At 46.5% G+C, this 20247-nt stretch overlaps 1 protein-coding gene across 1 annotated transcript in view; it reads right to left on the bottom strand.

Annotated features, from left to right (window-relative positions):
- Nucleotides 1–20247, bottom strand: part of LOC120060868 (agrin-like) — a 376729-nt gene that overhangs the window by 80885 nt on the left and 275597 nt on the right. The window contains exons 11-15 of the mRNA XM_039010276.1: nucleotides 18584–18726; nucleotides 18185–18290; nucleotides 15912–16022; nucleotides 15167–15331; nucleotides 7571–7714 (exon numbers count right to left, since the gene is read on the bottom strand). Of these exons, the coding sequence (XP_038866204.1) occupies nucleotides 7571–7714; nucleotides 15167–15331; nucleotides 15912–16022; nucleotides 18185–18290; nucleotides 18584–18726 (669 nt within the window). The remainder of the gene's footprint in view (nucleotides 1–7570; nucleotides 7715–15166; nucleotides 15332–15911; nucleotides 16023–18184; nucleotides 18291–18583; nucleotides 18727–20247) is intronic.

The raw sequence follows: 20247 nt of genomic DNA, 5'->3' as shown, positions 1-20247 counted from the left end.
CCCTCCCCAAAAATGCTAAACTCCCCTCTGAAAAATTAGCATGTCTTGGGGGCATGATATTTCTGTGTCTGTAACTTTCTCACTCATCATTATTCACACAGTCATTGTATCATTTCAAATTCAGTGCTGGAGTACAGCGCCAAAACAACACAACATTTGTCACTGTTCCTTGGAGTTCACCGTATAGAAACATGAGTAGGTTATGCAGATGAAATATTGTTATGCTTTCCATACGCGATTATATTAATGATGAGTCTTTAGTATAAAGTAAATATGTGGACTCTTTTCAAATCAATAAAAAAAAAGGATTTGATCTCATTCCGTCAAGTTTTATGGGTCAGGCGCCTACACAGCACTGATCGTTAAAATGGCGCCGGGAAGAAATGGCAGCAGTTTTACGGGCGCCCAACCAATTGTGCTATTATGTGTTTTAAAAAAAAAGTTATTTGTAACTTATTTTGTACATAATGTTTCTGCAACCATATCTTACGGCAAAACAGAGCTTCTGGATATCAGGACAGCGATCACTCACCTCGGATTAGACAAAGATTATTTCTGCTACAAAGACGACACACAAGACATTCTCCAAACACCCCCACAGGACCGACATCCCGTTATTTGCAAGAGGAAGCAACGCAGGTACAGAGGACAAAGAGCCGGATGCCTGGTCAGGACCCGGCGAAGGCGACTGGGAAAGCTGCCGTTACCGTCAATATTACTCGCCAACGTGCAATCATTGGACAATAAATGAGACGAGGTACGATCACGAATATCCTACCAACGGGACATCAAAAACTTTAATATCCTATGTTTCACGGAATCGTGGCTGAATGACGACATGGATATACAGCTTGCGGGATATACGCTGCACCGGCAAGATAGAACAGCACACTCCGGTAAGACGAGGGGGGCGGTCTGTGCATATTTGTAAACAACAGCTGGTGCACGAAATCTAAGGAAGTCTCTAGATTTTGTTCGCCTGAAGTAGAGTATATTGTGATAAATTGCAGGCCACACTACTTGCCTAAAGAGTTTTCAGCTATACTTTTTGTGGGTGTTTATTTGCCACCACAGACAGATGCTGGCACTAAGACCGCACTCAGTCAGCTGTATAAGGAAATAAGCAAACAGGAAACCACTCACCCAGAGGTGGCGCTCCTAGTGGCTGGAGACTTTAATGCAGGGAAACTTAAATCAGTTATACCAAATTTCTATCAACATTGACTCGGTCTATAAAAAATTGGTCAGATGAAGCAGATGCTAAACTACAGGACTGTTTTGCTATCACAGACTGGAACATGATCCGGGATTCTTCCGATGGCATTGAGGAGTACACCACAACAGTCACTGGCTTTATCAATAAGTGCATCGAGGACGTCGTCCCCACAGTGACTGTATGTACATACCCCAACCAGAAGCCATGGATTACAGGCAACATTCGCACTGAGCTAAAGTGTAGAGCTGCTGCTTTCAAGGTGTGGGACTCTAACCCGGAAGCTTACAAGAAATCCTGCTATGCCCTGAGACAAACCATCATACAGGCAAGGCGTCAATACAGGGCTAAGATTGAATCATACTACACCGGCTCCGACGCTCGTCTTATGTGGCAAGGCTTGCAAACTATTACAGACTACAAAGGGAAGCACAGCTGCGAGCTGCCCAGTGACACGAGCCTACCAGACGAGCTAAATCACTTCTATGTTCGATCGAGGCAAGCAACCCTGAGGCATGCATGAGAGCATCAGCTGTTCCGGATGACTGTGTGATCACGCTCTCCGTAGCTGACGTGAGTAAGACCTTTAAACAGGTCAACATACACAAGACTGCGGGGCCAGACAGATTACCAGGACGTGTGCTCCGGGCATGTGCTGACCAACTGGCAGTTGACTTCACTGACATTTTCAACATGTCCCTGATTGAGGCTGTAATACCAACATGTTTCAAGCAGGCCACCATAGTCCCTGTGCCCAATAACACAAAGGCAACCTGACTAAATGACTATAGACCCGTAGCACTCACGTCCGTAGCCATGAAGTGCTTTGAAAGGTTGGTAATGGCTCACATCAACACCATTATCCCAGAAACCCGAGACCCACTCCAATTTGCATACCGCCCAAACAAATCCACAGATGATGCCATCTCTATTGCACTCCACACTGCCCTTTACCACCTGTACAAAAGGAACACTTATGTGAGAATGCTATTGATTGACTACAGCTCAGCGTTCAACACCATAGTACCCTCAAAGCTCATCACTAAGCTAAGGATCCTGGGACTAAACACCTCCCTCTGCAACTGGATCCTGGACTTCCTGACGGGCCGCCCCCCAGGTGGTGAGGGTAGGTAGCAACAAATCTGCCACACTGATCCTCAACACTGGAGCGCCACAGGGGTGCGTGCTCAGTCCGCTCCTGTACTCCCTGTTCACCCACGACTGCATGGCCAGGCACGACTCCAACACCATCATTAAGTTTGCAGACGACACAACAGTGGTAGCCCTGATCACCGACAATGACGAGACAGCCTATAGGGAGGAGGTCAGAGACCTGGCCGTGTGGTGCCAGAATAACAACCTATCCCTCAACGTAGCCAAGACTAAGGGGATGATTGTGGACTACAGGAAAAGGAGGACCGAGGACGCCCCCATTCTCATCGACGGGGCTGTAGTGGAGCAGGTTGAAAGCTTCAAGTTCCTCGGTGTGCACATCAACAACAAACTAGAATGGTCCAAACACACCAAGACAGTCATGAAGAGGGCACGACAAAGCCTATTCCCCCTCAGGAAACTAAAAAGATTTGGCATGGGTCCTGAGATCCTCAAAAGGTTCTACAGCTGCAACATCGAGAGCATCCTGACTGGTTGCATCACTGCCTGGTACAGCAATTGCTCGGCCTGTGACCGCAAAGCAGCGGGTAGTGCGTACGGCCCAGTACGTCACTGGGGCTAAGCTGCCTGCAATCCAGGACCTCTACACCAGGCGGTGTCAGAGGAAGGCCCTAAAAATTGTCAAATACCCCAGCCACCCCAGTCATAGACTGTTCTCTCTACTACCGCATGGCAAGCGTTACCGGAGTGCCAAGTCTAGGACAAAAAGGCTTCTCAACAGTTTTTATCCCCAAGCCATAAGACTCCTGAACAGGTAATCAAATGGCTACCCGGACTATTTGCATTGTGTGCCCCCCCCAACCTCTCTTTTTACGCTGCTGCTACTCTCTGTTTATCATATATGCATAGTCACTTCAACTACACATTCATGTACATACTACCTCAATTGGGCCGACCAACCAGTGCTCCCGCACATTGGCTAACCGGGCTATCTGCATTGTGTCCCTCCACCCACCACCCGCCAACCCCTCTTTTACGCTACTGCTACTCTCTGTTCATCATATATGCAGTCACTTTAACCATGTCTGCATGTATATACTACCTCAGTCAGCCAGACTAACCGGCCTCGCTAATTTTATAGCTACTGTATATAGCCTGTCTTTTTACTGTTGTTTTATTTCTTTACTTACCTATTGTTCACCTAACACCTTTTTGGCACTATTGGTTAGAGCCTGTAAGTAAGCATTTCACTGTAAGGTCTGTTGTATTCGGTGCATGTGACAAATTAACTTTGATTTGATTTGATTTGATCACTGGTACTTTGACCAAGGAACCTGTTTGACGCAACCACTGGGTTGCATCAGCAGTAACAACAGGGGCTACGAATCATTGCCATGAGCCCCTGAGGCATCAAGTGTGGGCTCTCCTCACTGCGCTGACCTTACTGTGGTGCAGAGAGCCTCCTCTCGGCTTTCAAGTGCTGCCCCCCCCCCCCCCCCCCACCCCACTCCACCCGACTTTGTGCTGGGACTATTGACTTCATTCAGCACTTGACTTCCTGTCAATAGCTGACGGTGGGTCTTAACGAGACAGTGCCCGGATAACACAGCGGGAGCTTAACTTCCCCTCTCATCAACTGGAGTTGTGTGTATTCATTAGGTTAGGTTGCCATTCATCAAGACATTAGAATGGAGGGCTAAATTAACTTCTTCTCAATAGGGGGTGCTGTTTGCACTTTGTAATAATTTCGTTCCCAAATTAAACTGCCTCGTACTCAATTCTTGCTCGTACAATATGCATATTATTATTACTATTGGATAGAAAACACTCTCTAGTTTCTAAAACCGTTTGAATTATATCTGTGAGTAAAACAGAACTCGAGTTAGAGCATTTTTCCTATGAGGATGTGAGAATGCAGAATTCTGCAAGCTGTTTCCAGGTCAGTTTATTAATTTGCCTGTCTTCTATTGGTTGAGATGCACTGCATACGCCTTCCCCTGGATGTCAGCGAATAGTGAGATTTGAAATGGAGTCTCTAGGCAGATCTGAGAGGTTATAAATAGCTTGGGAACGAAGGGTCCGGCCTTTGTTCACTTCGCTCTGACGCAGGAAGGACCTTGGCATGTCGTAGTAGAAAGCTCCGGTTATAGCTCTTAGATATATCCGGCTCTGTTTTTATTCGATATAGCTGTTAAAGACATCATAAGGTTGTTATTTTAAACCGAGTTATATCAGTTTATGTCAGTATATTGCGATTTTCGGATATTTATTAGTGTTGCGTTCTAGGTAGTTGGTGATGTCTGGCCCACATGGCTAATGTTTACTGCTAATTGCAACGTTGAAGACTAGATTCTACAACCGAGCAATGATTCTTTTGGACAAAGGACAACTTTCCCAAGATTCTGATGGAAGCACATCAAAAAGTAAGAACTATTTATGCTGTTAATTCGTTGTTCTGTTGAAAAATTTAAAATGCATAATCCGCCATTAATTTCCGTGCGGTCTCGCTTTAACGCACGCTGTATGTCGTAGTAACGTTAATTTTAAAAATGTGACAGCGATTGCATTAAGAACTAATGTATCTTTCATTTGCTGTCCAACCTGTATTTTTTAGTCAAGTTTATGATTAGTTATCGATTAGAATAGGTGCCTCTCCCAAGATTTCTCCCGACATTTTGTTGGCAGCTTGGCTACTTTTCTCATTGTATAACCACGATTGTGCCGCTAAATATGCACATTTTCGAACAAACTCTATATGTATTGTGTAATATGATGTTATAGGACTGTCATCTGAAGAATTCTGAGCAGGTCAGTGAAAAAATTAATATCTTTTGCTGGGTTATACGTTATCGCTATTTTTGGCTTGAATCAATGCTGTTGTGTGGTTTGCTATTGTGGTAAGCTAATATAATGCTATATTGTGTTTTCGCTGTAAAACACTTAAAAAATCTGAAATATTGGCTGGATTCACAAGATCTTTGTCTTTCATTTGCTGTACGCTGTGTATTTTTCAGAAATGTTTTATGATGAGTATTTAGGTAATTCACGTTGCTCTCTGTAGTTATTCTAGTCGCTTTGGTGAGAGTTGTGATGGTGGCTGCAATGGTAAACTATGATTTATACCTGAAATATGCACATTTTTCTAACAAAACATATGCTATACAATAAATATGTTATCAGACTGTCATCTGATGTAGTTGTTTCTTGGTTAGTGGCTATTTATATCTTTATTTGGTCGAATTTGTGATAGCTACCTATGCAGGAAAAAAATGGTGGAGTAAAAAAAGTGGTGTCTTTTGCTAACGTGGTTAGCTAATAGATTTACATATTGTGTCTTCCCTGTAAAACATTTTAAAAATCAGAAATGATGGCTGGATTCACAAGATGTGTATCTTTCATCTGGTGTCTTGGACTTGTGATTTAATGATATTTAGATGCTAGTATTTACTTGTGACGCTATGCTAGGCTATGCTAGTCATCTTTTTTACTGATGGGGGTGCTCCCGGATCCGGGATTGGGAGGAATTAGAGGTTAATGGATACTGGATACATTTCCCAACTATTGTATTAGGTACACCCATCTAGTACCAAGTCGGACTCCCCTTTGATTCCAGAACAGCTTGAATTATTTGGGGAATGTATTCTACAAAGTGTGGCATTCAAGGAGTGGAACCCTCTGCTGCATTATAGCCCATCCGTGACAAGGACCGACGAGTTGTGCGTTCCGAGATGCTGTTCTGCACACCACTGTTGTACTGCGCTGTTATTTGCCTGTTTGTGACCTGCCTGTTAGCTTGCACGATTCTTGCCATTCTTCTTCTACCTCTCTCATCAACGAGCCGTTTTCACCCACAGGACTGCCGCTGACTGGATGTTTTTTTGTTTGTCCTACCATTTTCTGTAAACCCTAGACACTGGGGCCTCCCGAGTGGCGCAGTGGTATAAGGCACTGCATCGCAGTGCTAGCTGTGCCACTAGAGATCCTGGTTCGAGTCCAGGATCTGTCGCAGCCGTCCGCGACCGGGAGACCCATAGGGCAGCGCACAATTGGCCCAGCATCGTCCGGATTAGGGGAGGGTTTGGCGGGCAAGGATGTTCTTGTCCCATCGCGCACTAGCGACTCCTGTGGCGGGCCGGGCGCAATGCACGCTGACACAGTCGCCAGGTGTACGGTGTTTCCTCTGACACATTGGTGCGGCTGGCTTCCGTGTTAAGCGGGCATTGTGTCAAGAAGCAGTGCAGCTTGGCTGGGTTGTGTTTCGGAGGATGCACTGCTCTCGACCTTCGCCTCTCCTGAGTCCGTACGGGAGTTGCAGCGCTGGGACAAGACTGTAACTACCCACTGGATACCATGAAATTTGGGAGAAAAAGGGCTAAAAAAATAAACAAAAAACGCACTGTCGTGCGTGAAAAGCCCAGGAGGACAGATGTTTCTGAGGTACTGGATCCAGAGCACTGGACTCAACGTCTGTAGGAGCAAACCATTTTTGTGAATGGGGTTGTGTACTTAATAAACTGATATTTCCCATTCTGATTTGTTTTACAGCTACAACAACAGCCATTGTTGTCAAAGACTCCAGCCACCGTAGTCATAGACTGTTCTCTCTGCTACCGTACGGCAAGTGGTACCGGAGCGCCAAGTCTAGGTCCAAGAGGTTTCTAAACAGCTTCTACCCCCAAGCCATAAGACTCCTGAACATCTAATCAAATGGCGACCAAGATTATTTGCATTGCCTCCCCCCTCCCTATTTTACACCGCTGCTACTCTCTGTTGTTATCATCTATGCATAGTCACTTTAATAACTCTACCTACATATACATATTACGTCAATTACCTCGACTAACCCCCACACATTGACTCTGTACCGGTACCCCCCTGTAAATAGTCTCGCTATTGTTATTTTACTGCTGCTTTTTAATTACTTGTTCGTTTTATTTATTTATTTGTAAAAAAAAACATTCTTACTGCATTGTTGGCTAAGGGCTCATAAGTAAGCATTTCACTGTAAGGTTGTATTCGGCGCATGTGACTAATACAATTTGATTCGATTTTTATTGTACTGCAGCCGCTTCAGTTTCTGCTACTTCTTAACGCTGATAAAACAGGTGGCTTAGAGAAAAAGCCATTGAGTTCATGAATTCGCTTCTGGAGTTACAGGGACGAGACGAGAGCCGAGGGGTTGCTCTGTCGGTGGCGCGGTGAGTTAACAGGTGGCGCACGTCAGTCAGCAGGGGCTCCCCGTACCTGTGTCGCAGCCGCTCCTGCCCATCTTACTCCCGTCGGGGCACACGTTGCATTTCATGCCCTTCACTCCAGTCTTGCAGGAGCACAGGCCTGACATCTGCTCGCAGTCGTCCCTCACCGAGCCCACCGCGTCGCAGCTACACGCTGGAACACCGAGGGAGAGAAAGAAAGAGAGGAAGGGAGATATAAATAGGGAGAAGGAGGGAATGGAGGAAGAGAGACAGGGAGAGAGATGGAAACAAAAGGGTAAGTGGTACTTAATGACATACAGTGAATAACAATCCACCTGTTCACCACAATGCAAGATAAAGAATATTGATTATCCAGCTTAACTCTTTCCCTAAAACTCTTTAAGATTTCCTATTGGCCTTTTCAGTTCGGAACTAGACTTAATCTATGTCATAGAAACTAGCCCCTCACACACACACACACTCAGGCCGCCTCAGAAGTGACCCCTAGGTTGATGTAAATCTCAGCGCCTCGGTGTCGGGGACTGGAGTCAGGGATAGTTCAGGCAGAGGCCAGCCAGAGTCCTGAGGCAAGAGGGTAGATGGGCCAATAAGATCACAGAGAGCCTCCAGGCCCCAAGGAACAACATAAACCCCATCAAACCCCATCATGTTCCTGGAATCAATGTTTCCCCCCCTGCTGAACTCTGTACTGATGTGTGTACTGTTTGCGTGTCAATGGGTAAACCCCACAGGTCAGGCTACAGCGGAGACGGATAAAAGCTCCTGCTGTGGACTAAATAGCTCAGCGGGTCTTCTACTGTACTGCCAATAACTCTTTTCACAAGTAGGATAGTATTCAAAAAGGATTATGGACACACAGCCACACAAAGGACTTGAGTCAATGTCAAGTGCAATTGTGTGACAGCTTTGACAAAGCTCTGATTCTTGGGTCTCTGTTTTTTTTCTTTCAAGAGGTTATATTATGTAAATCTAGTCATTTTTCTTCTTTTTCTTCCTATGACCTCCTTGGCTGCAACAATAAGCATTCATTTTTCAACTTAATCTCTTTACAGCCACGTGCTACACTTAACTAATATAACATTTAATATATGCCATTAGGAAGCAGCTTTTATCCAAAGCGTCTTACAGAAGGGCATGCATACATTTATGTATTGCTGGCCGCAGCGGGAGCCAATGATCCTTGAATTACAAGCGCCATTGTCTTGTAACTCTACTACACAGGAACGTTGCTTCATTTGAGCTGGATCCTGCCGGAAGAGGATCCGGCACCTCACCGTTTTGGACTGTTTCATTACGGATCCTATTTGGCCAGATCCGGTACCTTTCGTGGTTCGAAAAATAATTGTAACTTTTTGCAATATAAACATTTTGATAAAAGCGTTTCCTCAATATTCTAAGAGTTGATTCCGGCTTATGGTTTGCGCAACACTGCAACCAACACTGAACCAAAATATAAACACAACATGGAACAATTTCAAAACATTTACTGAAGAGGCTTCCCGAGTGGAGCAGTGGTCTAAGTCACTGCATCGCAGTGCTAGCTGTGCCACTAGAGATTCTGGGTTCGAGTCCAGGCTCTGTTGCAGCCAGCCACGACCGGGAGACCCATAGGGAGGCGCACAATTGGCCCAGCGTCGTCCGAGTTAGGGGAGGGTTTGGCCGGCAGGGATGTTCTTGTCCCATCATGCACTAACGACTACTAACGACTCCTGTGGCGACACTGACACGGTCGCCAGGTGCATGGTGTTTCCTCCAACACATTAGTGCGACTGGCTTCTGGGTTGTGGGCATTGTGTCAAGAAGCAGTGCGACTTGGTTGGGTTGTGTTTCGGAGGACGCACGGCTCTTGACCTTCGGCTCCCCCGTTTCAGTGATGGGACAAGACTGTAACTACCAATAGGGAAGAGAACCGGGTAAAAAAAAACATGTACTTAGTTACAGTTCATATAAGGAAATCAGTCAATTTAAATAAATTCATTAGGCCCTAACCTATGGATTTCACATGACTGGGAATACAGATATGCATATGTTGGTCACATATACAGTCAATTAATCAAATGTATTTATAAAGCCCTTCTTACATCAGCAGATGTCACAAAGTGCTGTACAGAAACCCAGCCTAAAACCCCAAACAGCAAGCAATGCAGGTGTAGAAGCACGTTGGCTAGGAAAAACTCCCTAGAAATGCCAAAACCTAGGAAGAAACCTAGAGAGGAACCAGGCTATGAGGGGTGGCCAGTCCTCTTCTGGCTGTGCCGGGTGGAGATTATCACAGAACATGGCCAAGATGTTCAAATGTTCATAGATGACCAGCAGGGTCAATTAATAATAATCACAGTGGTTGTAGAGGGTGCAACAGGTCAGCACCTCAGGAGTAAATGTCAGTTGGCTTTTCATAGCCGATCATTCAGAGTATCTCTACCGCTCCTGCTGTCTCTAGAGAGTTGAAAATAGCAGGTCTGGGACAAGGTAGCACGTCCGGTAAACAGGTCAGGGTTCCATAGCCGCAGGCAGAACCGTTGAAACTGGAGCAACATAACGCGATAACGCGACATGGGGCCGTGCATTATCATACTGAAAGACGAGGTGATGGCGGCGGACGAATGGCATGACAATGGGTCTCAGAATCTCGTCATGGTATCTCTGTGCATTCAAATTGTTTTTGTTGTCCGCAGCTTTTGCCTGCCCATACCATAACCCCACCATGTGGCACTCTGTACACAACGTTGACACAGCGTTGACCGTTCCCCCACACGACACCATACACGCTGTCTACCATCTGCCTGGAACAGTTGAAACCAGGATTCATCCGTGACACTAGTCCAGAGTGCCAGTGGTCATCGAAGGTAAGCATTTGCCGACTGAAGTCGGTTACGACGCCAAACTGCAGTCAGGTCAAGACCCTGGTGAGGACGACGAGCACGCAGATTAGCTTCCCTGAGATGGTTTCTGACAGTTTGGTTGTTTCTTCGGTTGTGCAAACCCACAGTTTTATCAACTGTCTGGGTGGCTGTGTAATGATCATGCTGTTTAATCAGCTTCTTGATATGCCATACCAGTCAGGTTGATGGATTATCTTGGCAAATGAGAATTCTCACTAACAGGGATGTAGCACAAATGAGAGAAATACGTTTTTTGTGCATGTGGAACATTTCTGGGAAACAACACGGGACCAACACTTTACATGTTGGGTTAATATTTTTTGTTCAGTGTATGTTTGAGACCAGCGCGTGGCTGTGTGACAAGTGCGCCTGTATCTCTCACAGAACTAGAATGAGATTCACTTTCTATGATCTCTCTCCCTCTCTCTGCTCTGATAGACATGAGCCTGCAACTCTCATCTCTTCAGAGTTGCACTTCATCATTTATTTCCTGATAGAATCATAACCAGGGTGCTGTAGGTGCCGCAGCACCTCTGACCATTTGAAATACATTTGCCATAGTTATAGAATTACTACTGTCTGTTCAGAAACAAATACAACAAACAAATCATTCAGAGTAGCCTACTACACCATGAGAAGGCCTATAATTTATCAATAGCTTCTGAAAAAAATAGCTGTGGATTGTGTGTAGCCCAATAACAAAGCATAGCCTACAGTCGGGAACGCGCAGCAAATCTGTCAGTGAACATAATGCAGACAAAACAGGCCTTTATTTCAAATATAATCACAGGAAAACACAGGTTGGAAAGCAAATGGCTCCTGCTGAAAAGAGAAGACTGTGCTGTAGGCTACCAAAATATTTGATCAACGTCCAAATAGTGTTTTTTACAAAGTTAAACAAGCGACAGATAGGCTTCTGGCATGAACGCATCGGCCATCACCGGCGAGTGCGCTGCGCATCATTGGGCGAGTCAGTGAAACCGGAAAGCATTTTTAGAATGATCATTTCCTCCTCATATTGCAACCTTGTAACGGTTCTCTAGCTCTTCCTCCTCCTCGGACGAGGAGAGGCGAGACGGATCAGATGACCAATACGCAGCGTGGTAACTTGACATGATATTTATTGAACAAGACAAAAAACGAACTAACTTGAATAACTAACAAAATAACAAAACGGAGTAGACAGACCTGGACGACGAACTTACATGAAACACGAAGAACGCATGAACAGGAAAAATGACTACATAAAACGAACGAACAAACAAAACCGAAAACAGTCCCTTGTGGCGTAACATACACAGACACTGACACAGGAGACAACCACCCACAACAATCAATGTGAAAACACCTACCTTAATATGGCTCTCAATTAGAGGAAATGAAAACCACCTGCCTCTAATTGAGAGCCATACCAGGTCACCCTTTAACCAACATAGAAACACATAACATAGACTACCCACCCAAACTCACGCCCTGACCGTCAAACACATACAAAATAACAGAAAACTGGTCAGGAATGTGACATAACCCCCCCCTCAAGGTGCGTACTCCGAACGCACCACCAAAAGTCTAGGGGAGGGTCTGGGTGGGCGTCTGACCACGGTGGTGGCTCAGGCTCTGGGCGAGGTCCCCACCCCACCATAGTCAATCCCAGCTTACGTCTCCCCCTTAGAATGACCACCCTCATCTTACACCCACTTAATTTAACTGGTAACTTTAAGATAAGGGGCAGCACCGGGACAAGGGGCAGCCCCGGGATAAGGTAGCTCAGGACAGAGATATAGCTCAGGACAGAGATATAGCTCAGGACAGAGAGGTAGGTCAGGATAGAGAGGTAGCTCAGGATAGAGGGGCAACTCCGGACTGAAGGGCAGCTCCGGACAGAGAGACAGCTCTGGACTGAGGGGCAGTTCTGGATAAATGACCGCTCTGGGCTGAGGGGCAGCTCATGACTGGCTGACGGCTCTGGACGCTCATGGCTGGCTGACGGCTCTGGACGCTCATGGCTGGCTGACGGCTCTGGACGCTCATGGCTGGCTGACGGCTCTGGACGCTCATGGCTGGCTGACGGCTCTGGACGCTCATGGCTGGCTGACGGCTCTGGACGCTCATGGCTGGCTGACGGCTCTGGACGCTCATGGCTGGCTGACGGCTCTGGACGCTCATGGCTAGCTGACGGCTCTGGACGCTCATGGCTGGCTGACGGCTCTGGACGCTCATGGCTGGCTGACGGCTCTGGACGCTCATGGCTGGTTGGCGGCTCTGGCAGATCCTGTCTGGTTGGCGGCTCTGGCAGATCCTGTCTGGTTGGCGGCTCTGGCAGATCCTGTCTGGTTGGCGGCTCTGGCAGATCCTGTCTGGTTGGCGGCTCTGGCAGATCCTGTCTGATTGGCGGCTCTGGCAGATCCTGTCTGGTTGGCGGCTCTGGCAGATCCTGACTGACGAATGGCTCTAGCGGCTCCTGACTGACTAACGGCTCTGACGGCTCGGGACAGATGGGCGGCTCTAATGGCTCGGGACAGACGGATGGCTCAGACGGCACTGGGCAGACGGATGGCTCAGATAGCGCTGGGGAGACGGATGGCTCAGATGGCGCTGGGGAGACGGATGGCTCAGATGGCGCTGGGGAGACGGATGGCTCAGATGGCGCTGGGGAGACGGATGGCTCTGGCCGGATGAGGCGCACTGTAGGCCTGGTGCGTGGTGCCGGAACTGGAGGCACCGGGCTAAGGACACGCACCTTCAGGCTAGTGCGGGGAGCAGGGACAGGGCACACTGACCTCTCGAAGCGCACTATAGGCCTGGTGCGTGGTACCGGCACTGGTGGTACCGGGCTAAGGGCACGCACCTCAGGGCGAGTGCGGGGAGAAGGAACAGTGCGTACAGGGCTCTGGAGACGCACAGGTGGCTTAGTGCGTGGTGCCGGAACTGGAGGCACTGGGCTGGAGACACGCACCATAGGGAGAGTGCGTGGAGGAGGAACAGGGCTCTGGAGACGCACAGGAAGCCTGGTGCGTGGTGTAGGCACTGGTGGTACTGGGCTGGGGCGGGGAGGTGGCGCCGGAAATACCGGACCGTGCAGGCGTACTGGCTCCCTTGAGCATTGAGCCTGCCCAACCTTACCTGGCTGAATGCTCCCCGTCGCCCGACCAGTGCGGGGAGGTGGAATAACCCGCACCGGGCTATGTAGGCGAACCGGGGACACCATGCGTAAGGCTGGTGCCATGTAAGCCGGCCCGAGGAGACGTACTGGTGGCCAGATATGTAGGGCCGGCTTCATGACATCTGGCTCAACGCTCAATCTAGCCCTACCAGTGCGGGGAGGTGGAATAACCCGCACCGGGCTATGCACACGTACAGGAGACACCGTGCGCTCTACTGCGTAACACGGTGTCTGCCCGTACTCCCGCTCTCCACGGTTAGCCTGAGAAGTGGGCGCAGGTCTCCTACCTGCCCTTGGCCCACTACCTCTTAGCCCCCCCCCAAGACATTTTTGGGGTTTCTTCACGGGCTTCCGTGCTAGCCGCGTACCTTCATAACTCCGGTCTTGAGCTTGATTCTCCGGCTTCCAGCCACGTCTCCTTGCTGCCTCCTCATACCACCGCTCCTGGGCTCTCGCTGCTTCCATCTCCTCACGAGCGCGGCGATATTCCCCAATATGAGCCCAGTGTCCTTTTCCCTCCAATACTTCTTCCCATGTCCAGGATTCCTGTTTCGTAGGCCACTGCTCGAACTCACGCTGCTTGGTTCTGGTTCGGTGGGTGGTTCTGTAACGGTTCTCTAGCTCTTCCTCCTCCTCGGACGAGGAGAGGCGAGACGGATCAGATGACCAATACGCAGCGTGGTAACTTGACATGATATTTATTGAACAAGACAAAAAACGAACTAACTTGAATAACTAACAAAATAACAAAACGGAGTAGACAGACCTGGACGACGAACTTACATGAAACACGAAGAACGCATGAACAGGAAAAATGACTACATAAAACGAACAAACAAACAAAACCGAAAACAGTCCCGTGTGGCGTAACATACACAGACACTGACACAGGAGACAACCACCCACAACAATCAATGTGAAAACACCTACCTTAATATGGCTCTCAATTAGAGGAAATGAAAACCACCTGCCTCTAATTGAGAGCCATATCAGGTCACCCTTTAACCAACATAGAAACACATAACATAGACTACCCACCCAAACTCACGCCCTGACCGTCAAACACATACAAAATAACAGAAAACCGGTCAGGAACGTGACAAACCTACAATATGTGTTTCACCACACACCTAGGCTATTGATGGTTTCAAGACAAGGTCATTTTTTATTGATCTCAGATTCTCAGTGTCATTTAGATCATTTGTGCAGTATTAAAGATACTGCAAAAGTCTCCAGTCATGTAAAATGGTGCAGAGTTGCATGACATGCATTTATAAAAAGCAATATTTTTCCTGGACCCTAGGCTACTAAAAGTTTTCCCCATGTGTGCAACTTCTGTAAGTGCCTATACTCTACTGCTCAAACCCACTATGCAAATGTGATGCTATGCATGCAATGCTTTATTATAAAGGTACATCAGAGCTACCCAGGTCACCCTCCTCTCGTGCTCACTTATTGTTCCGGCACCTCCCGATTTACAAATGAAGCAGTGCACAGGACCAAAACTCTTCTGTTCCCTACACCAGGACAGTCAATGTGAAGAAAACAGAAAGCAGCGAAGTAGGAGGAGGTCTCTTACGTGTGCAGCCGCTCAAGTTCTCTGTGACGATGCCGCGGAAGTTCCAGAAGCCTGGATCGCAGCGGTCACACTTCTGTCCCCCGACGCCGGGCTTGCAGGAGCACTGGCCGCTGGCCGGGTCACACGTCCCCTTGTAGGAGCCATACGGGTTACACTGGCACGTACCTGGGGACACAATAAGGATAGGACCGAATGGATGATTGCATTAATGAGATCAATTTACACATCTACAACATCAAAACAACAACTCTCCAGTCTGAGTCAACGCCAGAGGGGGATCAGATGGACCACTAAAGGACGGTTTCCCAGAAACTGATCAAGCTTAGTCCGGGATTCAATTGCATATCTCAACTGAAAGCAGTAGAGGCTGTTGAGGGGAGGACGGCTCATAATAATGGCTGGAATGGAGTTTAATGGCTGCAATGGTGTGAATGGTATCAAACACGTGTTTGATACCATTCCAAATACTCCATTCCAGCCATTATTATGAGCCGTCCTCCCCTCAGCAGCACTGAAAGAGCTTTTAGTCCAGTGTGTCTTTGTCCTGGAATCTGTGTCCTGGAAACCGGCCCTATACGTAGACCTTCAGATATCACTTTATATGCAGGTTTTCCTTTCCAGAAAATGTATGCTAGGCTGTTTGTGTGCATCTCATCAATAAGTGAATACCATTGTGATGGATATAATACAAGTGGTCATAGGTGAGAGGTCAGATAAGGTAAGAGTAAGAGGTTGGCACACTTACTGGCACATCCAGCGAGTCCCACACCAAGGGCCGCCGTCTTGTTGTCGCGGCAACAGCCGTAGACTGACTGAATGCAGCGTTGTGGCGCTGTCAGCTCCGGCGGAGAGGTGGCTGAAATCGCAGATGAGATGGGAACGAGGATGGAACAAAAGAGGGAGAGAAGAAAAGATAAAACAAACTTTTTGGAGTGACGGTGAAGGCTCTTTTAAAAGGAATTAGAAGACACAATCTCAGAACAACATGCAACTTCTAGCGAACAATGAGGTTCACCTCGAGGGCCAGAGGTGAAAAGTTGGCATCTGGCTTCTAGATAACAATTCTACTTTCCCAATCCTGACAATGGCTCAAAATCAGGGAGAAATTATGCCATTACCTAAAAACAAACAATGGTGTTCCTAGTGGAACAGCTGACATTTGCCACATCCTAGGAGGCCTATTCTCTTCATTTGTTCTCCTGTGAAATTGCAGCATGCGACACAACATCTCTACAAGCTTTCAGAAGCAGAAAACAACAGGTCTGTGGCTGAATGTGATGGACTGGGCCAATCTGTGAGCGTATGTGTGTAGTTGTTTTGTCTGTGCGTGTGCCAAATTCCAAGCCGACGTGACAGCTTGAAAAAGAAAACCGCATACAACACCCCCTAAACAAATGTGTGTTACCCAACAGAGACTTGTGTATAAGGGAAACGAGAGAGCGAGATGGAAGGATGGAGGGAAAAGAGGGAGGCAAGGGGGTGGTTCAACGGCTACAAGGCAATATATTATCTTATCACTCAAACTCTTTCCAGACCTTGGATCAAAATGGCCTCCACTCTCTATTTCTTTCTTCCTCTCTTGTGTTTCTCATTTTGAGTTTGTAGGCTGCAGATACCGGCCCATAAATCACACTCTTACTGGTGTGGATATGAGCCGAAGCCTAATGGTGATGACTTGCTCTCTCTCTTTCTCAGTGCTTTCCCACTCCAGTGATGGGCTTTGGACACAGTTCATTAACTTGCCACTTTTCAGTGCTCCTGCTACTATCTGTACTGAGCCTATTAGGGCAAGGGAGAACTTTTAATTTCATATGTTCTTCAACCCTTCGAGGGTTTTCCTCTTCAGTGGCCATTGTCTGGCATAATGCAGCTCTCTCTGATGTGAGAGTATTACTCTCTCTATCTCAAGGTCTGCTGCTGCCACGGCTCTGTACAGGTAGCCTTTGCATGTCTCCTCGGAGAGAATTGAGTGCCTCTGCACGTAGCAACGGTATATAGCACAGGATCTTTTTAGACCTCATGAAGACTGGAATCACTGACCTGGTTATCTGATAGAAAATGCAAAATAGGACAGCTTGAAAGTTCTTCAGAGACAGCTGTCATAGATCAAAGAACTCCCAGAGACGACAACACATACGTTGTTTATAAACAACATAGGACGGTAAAAAACAACAAGATCGTGTTGAGGTCAATCCCTGTTTTGTTTTGTCTAGTTTGTGAAAGCCATCAGGAGCTTTCTTGAGTGAGTTTGAAGGCTTGGAGGTCAAACCGTGGTCAAAGACAAGTCCCTCCATGTATAGCTAATGAAGAAGGGCCCACTGAGATTCCCATTGATCTGAGCTTTTTGGGAGAAGAAGAGGACCCAGAGCTCGCGCACCAATAGCACTCCACAAGAAAAGGGATTGATTATCCGCAGATGGTGGAGAAGCGTGACAGAAAGTGGCCAAAAAGCCAGCTTAGCCTTGACAACTCTACAGGGATGCGAGTGTGAAATCCGAGCGTGTCGCTCTCTTCTCTACCTTTCGTTTGCTCCCCCCCTCTTTTTCTAGGACAGCTAGGAATCAAACAGGCTGCAGTGATCATACAGAATCTTTCATGTGCCTTTGGCTTCACTCTGGCCTGCTACAGAAAAGTCTCTATACTGCCTCTTCAGTTAAAGCTTGTGCTTTGCACTGCCAAGGCAGAGACTCGAGTATAACTAGTGTTCACTTCTGAACTGCCTAGCACCTGTGGTGGATGTCTCTAGAGAAATAGGAGCTTCTTCATGTTGAGCCTTTCGTAGCCACGTGCACGTTGAGCCATATGTAGGCACGTTGAATCTGGGAAATGAAGCACTCACTGGCCAGCGTTGACACTGTGTTGGATATGTTACCACCAAAGTGCTATTCAGAAAATACAACAGGATTTCTGGGCGTTGCTTTATGACAAAGTAGTAAGCTGTGTGAATCCTCTGTACGAGATGGATTCTTACTCTGGCTGATCTTAGATCATTTATGGTGGGATGTCCAGGCAGCTCACCTGTGCAGGGTCCCTGATTCTGGATCAGCAGATGCCCTTGCCTTTCGCAACTGGCCTTCTTCATCTCACACTCGTTGCTGTAGGTCTTCCCATCTGAGCCACACACCTGAGGAGAATTGTAGTCATACGCATATGAATGCTGGAACATAGCAGCGTTTGATAGCAATTTCATTCCAAAGGACTTTATGTACATAGTTCATTTTCAAACCATGCGACAAGTTCAATCTCAATATGAAAATTAAATTGCACTATTATTAACTGAATGTAAATGTCAGATGTCATGCATTCATTACCTAGGAATTACATAGGCTTGCGTGAAATGAAAACCACCACTATTTAAGTAAAACCCACGTAGAGGGCTGTTGTTGGGAAAGCTAAGTTATGGAGGTTAAGGCTTACCAGGTTGCGAGTCACGCGACTGCAGTCGAAGTCACAGACACAGCGGTCATCCTCTGTGTCCTCGTCCCACGAGCCTCCAAACGTACGACACCTATCCTGTTCGCAGCTCTCAACACCTGAGGCCGACCCTCCTGAACCACACTCTGCAAAGACAACACACAGAGAAAAAACTGAAGTGGTTATTAACAGCCCAGCACAGATACACATTTTAAGAAACCCTAACCTTTTGATACATCAGTAAAAATGCCTTCCATCTTTGTCTCCCCCCCCCAAAAAAAAGTTATTGGCAGAGTGTTTATGTATTCAGATCACGCCACCTTTTGATGTTGGAATTTTCTTCACGTTGGCACTGAGATTGAACCAAAGGCGCTGCTGGAAGTACAAGATAATGACCAACCATGGAGAGGACCAGCAATTGACTAAATAAATTAGGCACAACATTGCTGCGCCACCAGTGAGGCATCCTTTACATTTCAATTAAAGTTGAAGATAGAGGGAGGAGGAAAATATTAGCACTTGCATCCCTGCGAGGGGGAATCAATGCCAGAGCCTGTTTCATGGACACAGATTTCCTGATATGAGGAAGCCACTAATTGCACAGTGTTCTGTAAGATCCAATTATCAATCCACTCCAGTAGTGCTGAACGGTTAGTGCTTTTTGAGGTCCGTTTCGGTTCGATGATAAAAAAAAAGTATTATTCATATTTTTTAATTTCAATCTTTTTTTTTATTTTTTACATGAAATGCACTATGCATTATGCATAGTGCTGTAACACAGACTAAAACAATGAATAAAAGTCCCATAATGCTAGTGACTGCTGATCACTTATTAACCATAATTTACTCACATTACTTTAATAATATATTTTAGTTATTGTGTATATTACATTTGTTTTATTTGATGACATTAATTCATTCCAAGTCATCATTTCAGCCCAACAGAGCTGCTGCCTACGCTGTCTGACAAAATCACTATTTTAGTAGTTTATCGAAATAAACATGGCATACTTTTATGACTGCTGAATACAAACTATTAATCACTTAGCTCATGTATTTTCAGGTGGAGATACCTCAAAGAAACTGCTCTATGTATCCCCTCTTGTTCTTGCATATGATCTGCATATGATCTGATTTATCTCAAGAGAAACTGCAGTGCGATGTGTGCATTGAGGTCACCGAATAAAACAGAACGAAATGGAATTCAAATAATTGAACCGATGTCGGTCAATAAGTTGTTTAAAAAACGAAAAATACGCCTTTTCTCCAGACTTCAGAGAAAAGTAATTTAGATGCTTTTTGTATTTACAAGGTTTTCCACTGCCTCGCAAAGAAGGGCACCTGTTGGTAGATGGGTATAAAAACAAGGAGACATTGAATAGCCCTTTGAGCATGGTATAATTACACTTTGCCCTTTGAGCATGTATAATTACACTTTGGATGGTTTATCAATACACCCAGTCACTACAAAGACACAGGCGTCCTTCCTAGCTCAGTTGCCGGAGAGGAAAGAAACTGCTCAGGGATTTCAAATGGTGACTTTGGCTGTGATAGGAGAAAACTGAGGATGGATCAACAACATTGTTGATACTCCACAATAATGACCTAATTGACAGAGTGAAAAGAAGGAAACCTGTACAGAATAAAACATATTCCAAAACATGCAT

This window comes from Salvelinus namaycush, chromosome 16 (assembly GCF_016432855.1).
Source record: "Salvelinus namaycush isolate Seneca chromosome 16, SaNama_1.0, whole genome shotgun sequence".
Taxonomy (NCBI): domain Eukaryota; kingdom Metazoa; phylum Chordata; class Actinopteri; order Salmoniformes; family Salmonidae; genus Salvelinus; species Salvelinus namaycush.
Note: the sequence above shows the minus strand (reverse complement) of the source record. Positions and strands in the feature narration are given on the sequence as shown.